At 43.7% G+C, this 12068-nt stretch overlaps 2 protein-coding genes across 4 annotated transcripts in view; one reads left to right on the forward strand and one right to left on the reverse strand.

Moving 5' to 3' along the window:
- The window catches only part of LOC127600241 (teashirt homolog 1-like), a 46270-nt gene extending 38422 nt beyond the window's left edge, over positions 1-7848 (reverse strand). The window contains exons 1-3 of one of the 3 annotated variants that reach the window (XM_052064628.1): positions 7709-7848; positions 6003-6074; positions 5278-5809 (exon numbers count right to left, since the gene is read on the reverse strand). In XM_052064628.1, coding sequence (XP_051920588.1) covers positions 5278-5317 — 40 coding nt within the window. In that variant the 5' untranslated portion in view covers positions 5318-5809; positions 6003-6074; positions 7709-7848. Of the gene's footprint in view, positions 1-5277; positions 5810-6002; positions 6879-7708 lie in introns of those variants that run through there. The other 2 variants (XM_052064629.1, XM_052064627.1) reach the window with 2 other exon arrangements.
- On the forward strand, positions 6956-10433 carry LOC127600304 (prostaglandin reductase 3-like). Its single transcript, XM_052064788.1, has 2 exons — positions 6956-7586; positions 9383-10433. The coding sequence occupies exons 1-2, from the start codon at positions 7297-7299 to the stop codon at positions 10311-10313; spliced, it is 1221 nt and encodes a 406-aa protein (XP_051920748.1). The 5' UTR covers positions 6956-7296; the 3' UTR covers positions 10314-10433.
- Positions 10434-12068: the final 1635 nt, after the last annotated feature.

Here is a 12068-nt window from a genome sequence, read left to right on the forward strand (position 1 = left end):
AAATAAGTCATTTAATTTGCATGTGAGGCGCAGGCCATTCAAAGGTGAAACAATGAGTTAGTTACTTTCACATCATGAGGACTGTTGGTCCATTGAGGTGCGCTTCATCGTGCCTGCGACTGTGCACCGTTAGAAATCATTGCTCTCAAAAACTGTTGCAAAACTGGGAATGAGTTCCAATAACTAATCACAGCTATTGGTGAATTTCAAATATTATGTTCTCTTTTAGATAAGGAAATAAAATGCATGATATGCAGAGCACCTCCCACCCCCTTGTTTCAGGCCGTCCTTAACCAGACATGCCCCCAGGGCACTCTGCCACAAGCACGGGTGGTTGTGTTGTCCTTGCTGCACGTCACGCACACAGAAAAGGATGCACACACACACACACATTTACACGTACACCCTCACACACACCTCTACCTAATGGTGGAGACGACATGGCTTCGTGGGAGGTCATAAAGGAGGTGGCTTAGTGTTATGCGAAATCATATCATTAAAGAAGCCAGATGTGCTTTGTTGCCTGCCTTGCGGCGGACCAAGACGGCAACAAGTCAAGTGATCCCAAAAAAGAAAGGGGTTCGGGGGCGGGCTGAGAGAATCAAGTTTAATAAAATAGATAGAAAGCCGTCTTCTGCTGACAAGCAGCCTTTTTCCTGATTTCCATGGAAAAGCAATTTCCGCCTGAATCATTTTTTTGTGGTTAATGTTTACTATTGTACCAGCAGAACTGACATCTTTTTTTTTTTTTGCTTTAGGGAAGTTAAGATTGGATTGAAACTTATGATAAATGACGGACGCTTTCTGTAATCAGCGCTTCGTTAAGAGATTCCTTACAATTGGTTTTAATCGATGAAATGTGAAATTTACAAGCAAATTGATCAAAACATTTTCTTTTGACACATTACTTAAAATGAGGAATGAAGAAGGCAAGCGGGGAATCGTTAGAGAAGTAGTCATGCGAGATTTAAGGAGCAAAATTTGACGTCTCCAATTTTCTTAACTAAAGTATTACATTTTCGTAGCCAGGGTACATTTGCTCTCTTGATCAGTGCCTTGGCCCCTCAAGAGGCTACGCGTAAGACTGCGAGAGCCAAATTTAACATGTTGCTTCTATCAATAAAAGATGAGCAATTACAGAATATTTTGTCTAATAAGTATTCGAATTCCTCAGTGTAAGCAAAAACAAAAACAAAAAAAACATGTAACTTACTCACTCATTACATCAGTAAGCAGGGGGAGTGAGCGGCAGAGCTTTGATGCCAACAAACAAACAAGACAAACAAGATGGGCCCACTACACAAGAGTCCTATCCAGGGACACCCAAAGCCTGCATGCTCCTCCGCCTCTGCATCATCTAAGGCCCCTCTCTTTCTACCGCTCTCTATCTCTATCGCTCTCGCCCCAGCTTCTTTCATGCAACGCTCATCTCTCCTTTTTCTCTTGCACTACCCACTTCCTTTTTTTTTTATTTCCAACGCTTTTACACTCAGCTGCGTTTTTTTTCCTCTCACACCTATCACCATGCTGGATAAATGCTTGCTTTCTGACCCTCAAAAGCGTTGAGAGAGAATGCGTGTGTGTGTGTGTGTGTGTGTGTGTGTGGTGGGCGTGGGGTCTCTGAAAACAGGTCCTCCTGCAGAGGATGACCAACACGGTTTGGTTACCATTACACCCGTTCAAGTTATTCATTCCAGGAAAACTAACACCAGTCTGTACAAAGATACACACTCTCTAACACTGTTACACTCTTGGAATGGATTAGTTTACACTCTCTATTTCACAAACCAAAGATTTTAACCTTTGATTTTATCTTTTGAGTTGTGGAGTCATCATTTCAGCCTTTATGTCACATATGAATTTAGCTAAAACCAAGTTTTCAATATAACTGAAGCGAAAAATCACACACACCTCGGGACGGTGGTATAGACAGAAAGGAGGGAGTGGGAGCATACTGTTGATTTCAGGGAGAATATCACACAACAACATCATCAAGTAAGGGCACAAAGGTCGTTGTGTAATCTTAGCTACCCCGAGCATGCATAATCATTCATCCCTGGGCACAGCGAGCCTCCTGCTGGGAATAAACTGGAGGCCTTCAGCAAGGCAGCGATAGAACGGAGGAGCAGCATCGGTTGTTTTTCTTTTGGGGGGGGGGGGGTGTTTGGTTTTAACTTTCACACAGCCAAAATGCTGTGATGTGGCTGTGATTTAATTCAAGGACCGCGACATGCACAAAAGTATCAACACGTCTACGGAACGGCTTATTTTAAAAAGGGTTCACAGGAGGCTTTTACATCAAAGCACAAGAAGTGGTCATTATTACTAAAACAAAAACTTCTACGACTGTTGGAAATGCAACACTCGCTCACTTTTTTTTCATTCCACTTTTACTCACAAAAAATGTCTTTGAAATAAAATCATGGAAAAGAAAACAAGTCAAAAGAGCATGTGGTGCACCAAAGCCGCTTCGACTTGCTTATTTCAAGGTTATAAGAGGGGTGGCGGTGAGGGTGGCGAGGGCTTACTAAAGGTCATTAACTGGCATTGTCTCCTGACGTGATTAGTCAGGGAGCAAAGTCCATTTGTCACCTGAGCACGCAAATTGAGTTGGTGCTGCACTAGGGGCTACGGGGACTGTATAATATCAGCTTGATTACATCAAGGCAGCTGCAGACTTGACACCTTACCGAATTTGTCAGCATTAATCGTTAGGGCCTGTCACAAATCCATCAGTTGCACGGATAATTAGGGATCTCTCTAATGAAGCTGACGGGTATAGCAACCTTACCCCCTTTCCCCGCCTCCTCTGGATGTACACACACACACACACACACACACACGCACACACACACACACACACTCACACATAAACTTATAATTACCATCCTGAGCCACAGAAATAAAAAATAGAATGTTTCTCCTACTCATCTTCACCCTTTTAAAGTGAATATTAACCGTACAATGATAAAAGTCCATAAATTTGAAAATGGCAAACAAAGAAGGAAATGAATAGATGCCTTTTTTTTAATTGCCTCCAGACTTATTGATAGAATTTTTGATTTCACAAGGCTTGTGTATTAATTATTTTGAAGCAAAAACAATAATGAGAAAACACCATCACCTAGTTATGTCCATTTTAGTGGCTATACAATGTCCGGCCATTTGGGAGGAGAAAAAAAAACGTCCGCTATTTCAAATCTTAATGAAATTGTTTTCTAAACATATTAAAGGAGGATAATAAAAAAATAATTCACTGTAAAATTAGGTGAACATTTGGGGAGTCCAGAATATACCCGTTTTTACAAGAGTGACATGATGTGCACAATTTGACAACCTTGCAAATGATTGTACACCATAATAAAAACAACTTAATACCGGCAATAAACACATTCAAAACTTTGGACTTCTGAACTTGGAAAAAAAAAACACCTACTCTTAAGAGTTCATACGTTGCCGAGTATACACTGACATTTCTTAACGTTTCGTTCGGATTTATGTCTCCATAAAAATGCTTTCCTTGCTATGGGTAGCCACAGGTCACTACAGTATTTGCTCCTTAACTCTGCTGTTTGTGCGCGTGCGTGCGTGTGTGTATGTGTACACGCGCATATGTGTGCGTTTATGAATTATTTGGTGCGATTTGGATCATGGCAGAGTGAACGGGTGGTACTTTGTACAACCGTAGAGCTGTTGGGAGAATAGAAAGGATCCTGTATGCCAAGTTGTGAAGGACCATTACAACAGATGATGGCTCTCAGTGGACAATGTGATGGATCAATGGGGTGTGTGATATGAGAGGGAGGGAGCGTTGGGGATGGAGGGGTCAAAGAGATGTCATGTTTTCATGCAGAGGGCTAATGAGAGTCACTCTGATTCCAACAAGGGTGACCTTTTCCAGAGGGGGTATTTTATTGAAATAACCAAACCCCCACAACACGCACGCATACACTCGAGAGGAAAAGTCTACCTGAAAATCTAGATCTCAGCCTTTTCCCTCATAGCCTGCGTCTGGATTCACGTGAACACGGCTTTGCTCGAAAGGCAGACAGAAATAAGTCGACTGTGAGCACCGGTTGCACGTTTTCTACTCCTCCACATCATCTCATCCTCCTCCTCCTCAACATCACCAGCAGCAGCTCTACGCTTAAAAAGATAAAACCTGCCGAGTTCAAAGTCTTCGGCGGCTGGCCCTCCTCTTCGACCCGCTTTGCACCTCATATTTCAGAATCTCTTTAAAATTCTGTAACTGTCTTTTGTTCACTCCAGTTGTTAATGCCTAACTTCAAAGGGACCGCCTCATTAGCACAGAGGTAGAAACCCCTGTCACTCATTTACATTTGTTTAAAGGCTGCAGGGAGACGAGAGAGGGAAAATGGGGGGAGTCCAGATCCAAACCACTAGAAGTCAACGGTGTCAGCCCTCTGCCAACACTTAGGTTGATCAGCTGGCCACAGAGTAAATATTAGACTCCCCTTCAGCACTGGATATCGATTCCGATACTACACTGAGTCTTGAGAAGGATGTAAGGTGAATTTTGGATGGGAGTATCAAAAGAAAGCCCCAACATTTCTTACTAAAGAAAATTACTATATCTGATGTGACGTATTTTTTTAGGTGCATTTTTTATTTTTTTACAATTAGACCACACAGCATGCACGCCATTCTTTCTTTTCATTTTTACTTTGCTCCCTCAAAATCAATTTTCTAGTCGTAACTTTTTCTGATACTTGACAACAGAAATGTTGAGTGTTCAACCTGACAAAGCATGCCTGACATTACAGAGATTTATTGAAGTTCATCAGGAATGAACAGATCAGAGAGAGCCATGTGACAGGCGATCAATCACTATTCAAATCAAGGATGGCACCTCTCTAATAAAATAACAAAAAAAGGGAGAAAAAAAACGTCTCTCACCAGTTTACCCCCTTTCATTCTCGCTCATCATGACTCACTTTTGGGCCTCAAAAGCTTCCTCTTATCCCCCCCAAAACGGAAACACGCTGTTAAATTTTTCATCCCTATAACAGCCAATGGATTATGAACAAAATGGATCAAAGTACACAAACTGTATTTCTGCAATTGTAAACATATAACACAAGTTGGGGTGACATAAAATGAATGTTTAAGAGTTAAATTGTGTGATTTTAGCATGCAGCAATACCAAAAAATGATGCAATGTTAAATAAAAATACTGCATGAGTGAATTTAAAAGAATTAGTGTTTGGTGTGAGAGGTTTGCAATGGTGGTGAAGAAGAGGCGGGCGGATTATATACCTGCTGATCGGCGCGGCTCTTGCTGCTTTCTCCTCGGCATAGTGACCGTCAGCCTCCACGGCGTTTCTCATGCAGAAATGACAAAGAACTCAAGATCGTCACTGGTGAAGAATCATCCCTTTTGGGTGGGACAGCGTTTTGATCTCTGAGCTGAAAATGTCAGTCTTCTTTTTCAGACTGGCAGATATTTTTAGGCGTAATAGTTGGATCGGCTCCAGCGGCGTGGAGCTCAAAAATTACGAACGGAGTGGAGCAAGCTCGGGAGACCTTCATGTCCATCAAATATCATCGTCCTTCAGGTCCCTCGTGGCCGGGTTGTAACGTGGAGCAAAAAGCTCGAAACCCAAAGTTTCACTTGATTTAAAAAAAAATCCCCAATCTTCAATGTCTGAATGGAGTGATAGTTTGCTGCACTTTTCGCACACTACTAAACTAAAACAATAAATAAACAACACAAATAAGTCCGAAGTGAACGCCACGGAAACTTCTTGATTAGACGCGAGCCCATTCGGTTTCTTCCGAAACCAGTACCCTAAAAGAGAAGGAGATAAAAGACATGCAGGCATTAGATGGGTTAATGTCAGTTCCGTCACCACTACGCCACCTCAGCCCGCCCGGATCCAGCCTCACTCGTCCGGCGGAGACTTTTCCCCTCCCTCCCGTTCAACACTTTTCTTTCGGTGTGAACAAAACAGATAAACACGCCGTTCGTCTTGCTCTCTTACCTACGCTCTAGGAGTGGCGCAAAGGATCATCTCGTTGCATCTCGAAGACAGAGTCGCATTTTGGGGGGTTGGCTGTTTGATGCGATGAGAAGGAAGGAATCACTTGAGGGGCGAGCAAAGACGCATCAAAAGCTTTCGCCAACAACACATCAGATCGACATGGACTACTAACACGTTTTGTCTCTTAAAAGAATGAGGGGACAAACGAGGGAGGGGGCAACTCCGGCGACAGATCCGAGCTCTTTTCCCCTCCTAAAAAAGTCCAAATTGATACACGACGGATCCAGAAGCTGTTTCAGACAGTCTCAACTGATAGACAGACGCATCGAGTGGCTTTTCCTGCTGCATTTTTACTCCTCCCCTTCTCCACGAGCGTCACCCCTGACAGAGGAGGCTACCTGTCAATCTTTTTAATTGTCTTGTCCCCTTACCCAACCAACTCTCTCTCGCTCGCTCTCCTTTTCTCTCTCGCTCTCCCTCCCTCTCCCCCGCTTTGCTGTAAAAAAGAAACCCGACAATAGCAGCCAAGCAGATTCTCATGTAGCCATTACAAGCACACAAACAAGAACATTGAGGCACATTGAAATATTACCGCTACGTCCACGTCATATTAAAAAAAAACTAAAGTACGGCAGCGACCAAGCTTGAGTTGGCGGGTCAGTCCGTGAAATGTGTTACACGACTGGCATTAAAACGGGGTTGAATTACAGACCCTCTTAAAATGCTAACATCTGCCTATCCAATTAGATATGTAAACTGGGGATACAGGTGTACACCCGTGAATGCAACACAGCTCTTTTTTTAAAACGTCGATTGACGTATAAACGCGGTGCGTTCTCTTTCGTGGGTTTGATATTATTCGGGTGCTGAATGGGAACACGTGAGTCACGCTGTTGTATTTATTTGTGAGGAAACGGAGGTGTGGACGTGTAGGGAACCGAGGATTGATTTGTTTCACCTTACAAGGAAGTGAGTGTCGTGTCCGGGAAGAAGAGGAAAGGGGAGGGACTCCAGCGACGCCGACTAGCGTGTGTGGGTCGCTGCTGTGCTTCTCTTCTCCGAGGCTTCGCCACAGCCAAACGTTTAGTCTTTAACATTCCGCGTATGGACAGATCCGCTTTGCGTATGCAAACGATAGTCGAGCTACGCGGTGCCGTCTTGTTTGTGCTCGTTTCGAAGACATAATGGCCTCGTTTGAGCGGGGCTGGGCCTCTGTTGTACGCGCCGGGGACGAGCCTCTTGCTGGCTAACGTCACCTCAAGTTGCCCGTGAACTTTGTGCCATTTCGGGGGCAATGTCCGGTCCGATGTGGGCGAAAAGTGCTCCGAAGGCGTTTTTGTTTTCACTCGTCAGTTCGAGACTGAGAGGCACCGATTCACTTTCTGGACTTCTTCCGGTTCCGAGACGCCCCATCATCGACATGTCCTACTCGGCGCATTTCATTGATTTTAAAGGATCCTCCATAGCCAGCCGCATGAAAAAGGTGGTCGTAAACAAGCTGAGCCCCAAATTTAGAGAAGCCGCCTCGGTGCAAACTGTTCCGGTTCCGACACCCGCAGACGCGGACTTGCTCGTCAGAAATCGGTAAGTTCTTAATTTCTGCACGCATTACATACAGGCCACCATGGTGTTATCTCACTACGTGCGTATTACAGTATTATGATGCGTTTACAAGTTGTAAATAAAAGAAAGGGGGTTAGCCTTACTTGCCTCGTTTCAGCCATGTCCACCAGAAGCAGCAATCATCCACATCACAAGATGGCAAAATACGTGAGGAATAAGAGCTGTACTGTAATTCCAAGTTCCGCCCTCTCTGCATTTGTCTATCAATCCATCTCGGCATGTCCCTCTCCCCCCCCCCCCCCCCCTCCTCTCTCTCTCTGTCTTCATGTCTGTATACGTCACCAACCTGCAAACACAAAGTCATGGAGGGGCACTGGTTCCAACAGATGTGATGATGGAGGAGATGCAGCACTGTCTTTTTACCTATTCAAAGGAGCAGAGTGCTGGTCACTGTGCCTCCAGGCAATGGAAACGCATTTCCTCACAATCCAGTTCCAAAGACACATAAGAGACTTTTAAGATTTAAATCCAACAGAAAACAAAAAAATCCATATGTTTTTTATAAGATCTGCATGCTTGACCTGAGGTATTGTGCTAAATACACCCTTCGCAGTCTGCTTAGGTTTTATGTTGTGGCATTTACGCCTCAATAAAATGTAGTTTTGCACTGGTCTGAGTGAAGATCACATTATAGCCTACAGTAGTGTGATTATTTGCTGGTAAACGAAGACCTTTGACCGTCAGGTACTTTGCGATGGTTGGTCATGGCAGTATCACAGTTGTGGATCTCGGATGTTTTTATTTAAGCAAAAGGAGCGAGGAGGAGTCAAAAGCACATTCAGACTTTTTCAATTGTTTATCCACTGGTTATCATCTTTCATGAGTTAAAATCCAGTATTATCATCATCACAGAAATATTGATACTGTAAGTCCATGACTTGTCTGATAATTAAGCACAATACATTAAAAAAAATTGCAAATAAAACGTGAGACAATCAACGGAAGTGTATCATTTCTCCATTTCAAAAAAATACATTTTCACCTTTGTCAGAATTCTTGCCCACAATTCTGCGTTGGATCTTTCAGTTCACCCCCAAATTGAACTGATAGCGTGATAGTGATGCCAACTTCAGCTTTTTACTTCAAAAGGAGCGGATTAATTTTACTTTTAAATGTAGTGTTTTCAAGTGTAGTCTGTGTTTAAGAAAAGAGTATCAAATTATCGTTGACGACGTAGCCATGAGAGCATGATTAAAGACGTATCATTAAGCTTGTCTTTAAATAGACTGAAATGTCATTGTCACATCTGACTGCGCATTTGACCCCATGTCACCTGTGCATTTTCAGTTTTATCTGCCGCAACAATTTTATTTTTAATTTGCAATCAACTTACTCAAACACTTTGAACCCTCGCGAGCGTACAGAAGCATTACACACGCTGCGATGAGACCCAAATGTTGATAGCTAAGACAGGAAAGACAGTTTATTTATTCACTTCCTCCATCTTACACGTTTCTTTCCATCATGTTGCCGATGATGAAAACAGTCACCCTTGTGCTCAAGCAACGACTGTACGTATGGTTTTCAAACTACAGTCTGTTATGGGTGTCTGAAGGCAATGAATCATGATATCATGCATTGTGTTGTGTGATATAAGCACTTGCTGTCAGTGGAGCTTGCTGCTCTTTTCAAGAGGAAAAGCAGATCATTTCCAGAACAAATCCAAGCGCAGATATATCTTGAGATGGATCATCGTGTTAACCGTTTCATGTCTCATATTTCATTTCAATTGTGTGTGTGTTTCCACTCTCTTTCAGTTTTGTGGGGATCAACGCCTCTGATATTAATTATTCAGCAGGCCGTTACGACCCGACGTTGCAACCTCCCTTCGACGCTGGTTTTGAGGGTATCGGTGAGGTTGTTGGCCTCGGCCTCAGCGCCAGCTCCCGCTTCACCATCGGGGACACTGTGGCTTACTTCAGCAGCGGCGCCTTTGCTGAGTACAGCGTGGTTCCCGCCAAGGAAAGTGTGCCTGTCGCTTCGGCGAAGCCCGAGTTCCTCACCCTGCTGGTCAGCGGTGCAACCGCCTACATTGCCTTGAAGCGTCTGGGCGACCTGGCCAAAGGCGAGACTGTTCTGGTCACCGCGGCTGCGGGAGGAACGGGACAGTTTGCGGTGCAGTTTGCCAAACAGGCGGGCTGTCACGTGATCGGGACCTGTTCATCCAATGAGAAAGCGGGTTTCCTGAAGTCGATTGGCTGCGACAGGCCAATTAACTACAAAGCGGAGGATTTGGCCAAGACCCTGAAGACAGAGTACCCAGAAGGCATTGACGTGGTTTATGAATCAGTCGGGGGCAGCACTTTAGAATTGGCAGTGAACTGTTTAGCTAAAAAAGGCCGACTAATAGTCATTGGCTTCATCTCAGGTTACCAGTCGGCGTCAGGAATCCCACAGTTCAGAGGGGCAACTTTACCCGTCAAGCTTCTGCAGAAGTCAGCGAGCATTCGAGGTTTCTTCCTTCCTCACTTCATCAGCGACTACAAGGAGGCTCTGACTCAGATGATGCAGATGTTTGCCACTGGCAAGCTTATGTGTGAGGTGGATTATGGGGATTTGGCTCAAGAAGGGAGGTTTGTTGGCTTGGAGTCCGTCTTCCGAGCCGTGGACTACATGTATGCAGGAAAGAACCTCGGCAAGGTTGTGGTCGAAGTGGTACCTCCCTCTAATTCCAGCAGTAAACTGTGAATGATTTGCGCCAAAGAAATTCTGCTTTCCCTTGGAAATCACCAACGATGCAAATATGGCATGAATCGAGAACGACTGACAATGGCTATTTTGCTAAATAAACAGATCAGATCTGCAAAATGTTTGTGATGCATCGTCAACTTTGTAACTACAAAAAGCAAGAATAGTTTGATTAGTTTACTTTCACTTTGCACAATCATAATTTCATATCAGGAAAAAGAATTTAGGACGTATTTAGAAATCTTCCCTGCGTATGTAAATTTAACCTCGATTACAGTTGACGCTGCAAAATGAACACAGTGTTTAATGTTCTTCCCCATTTTCACTCATTGCAGACCAGATGCCTCACTCTGCTTGCTTTTAGCGCTCTCCAGCACTTCGTCTACCATAAATGTTTTATAGACTTCATTGTTTGTCTTTTAGGGGCTTACGTGGATGTGTCAAAAGTGAATACTGCTCCAGGTGCGCCTGATATCTTATTGCCTGTGTGTTAGCTGACAGAAACACAATCCAAACAATCAATCTTTGCCTTCATATGCCCCAAAGCTGCACATGATAAAAAATGTGTCCAGTTAACTAGCAGTCAGATGTAAAATTGCTGTTCGTACTGCGAAAAGAAAAACAAACATTTTTTTTCGTGAGTTACTGTGCCCTACTTGCCCCTTGACATTTATTGTCATTCCAGTGCTTTGTAGCAGTAAGCCATTCAAACATTCCTGAGGGGAATTACGTAATTGTGCATAAAAGTTTCATATTTTCAAATGTAATGAGGTTACACCCGGAGAGTTTTAAAAAGCCTCCAAAAAGTTTCCCAGCATTAAAAGAGGGAGAGTTTAAAATAAAAGGAAACAAATACTGGCAGAGATGGCTGTTGCCTTAATATACTGTGGGCATGGTATTTCCTCATCCGGGTGGCCACTCACAGTACAAGCACCCAGTGTGATATACTTTTCAGTTGTGACCCAGCATGCGCGGTGGCAAACTTCACCAGATGGGACAGGAACTCACAGCCACGGCCAGCCACATTTGCTTCAGCTCTGGGGCGCAAATCGGGGAGAAACTGGTCAATTCGAATTCGTCATTGCTGTTGCCGTCTAAGAGCATTTACACAGGTATGTGTGTTATCAATTCACAGTTGTCCTTTACCAACTGGGTTAAAGGCTGTAATTAAGTCGGACATGAAATGGGAGAAGTTGATCAAAAGCGCAAACAGGTGATCATTTAATTATCACAATCACCTCTGTAACACCCCTGTTGCTTCAGCATTATGGAATGGGAAAAAAACGGTGACACAAAAGGTGAGAGGCGAGATGATGCACATGGATGTTTAGATAAATTTAGCATGCTTGACTGCTGTTTGCATCTATGTTGCATGGCAATGAGGAGGCCAAGTTTAGCATCTCTTCAATTAACAGGAGAAGCCTTGTCTCTGCGTCCTCCAGGGCCCACCTGTACCTCGGCTGATTAGTGAGCAGTCACAGCCCCAATTAGAGAACACAGGAACTTGGAGAGACAACATTCTTTATTTAATTGGATTGTGTTGCAGACAAAGGCTTCTTTACCGGCTACATAGGGAAGCAACCTGGAACTGTTGGGAGTAAACAAGACATTAAAGACTGCAAAAGTCCTTTTAGTGAGACTTCTTTGTACAATTGTTCAACTGTGTTTATTAATTCCAGGAGCGAACTGCTTCTCTCGCTTTTAAATGCAGTGCTACTGCTCATAAGAGTTAATTCGCACCGAGCTTAATAACTC

The sequence above is a fragment of the Hippocampus zosterae genome, chromosome 5 (assembly GCF_025434085.1).
Source record: "Hippocampus zosterae strain Florida chromosome 5, ASM2543408v3, whole genome shotgun sequence".
NCBI lineage: Eukaryota > Metazoa > Chordata > Actinopteri > Syngnathiformes > Syngnathidae > Hippocampus > Hippocampus zosterae.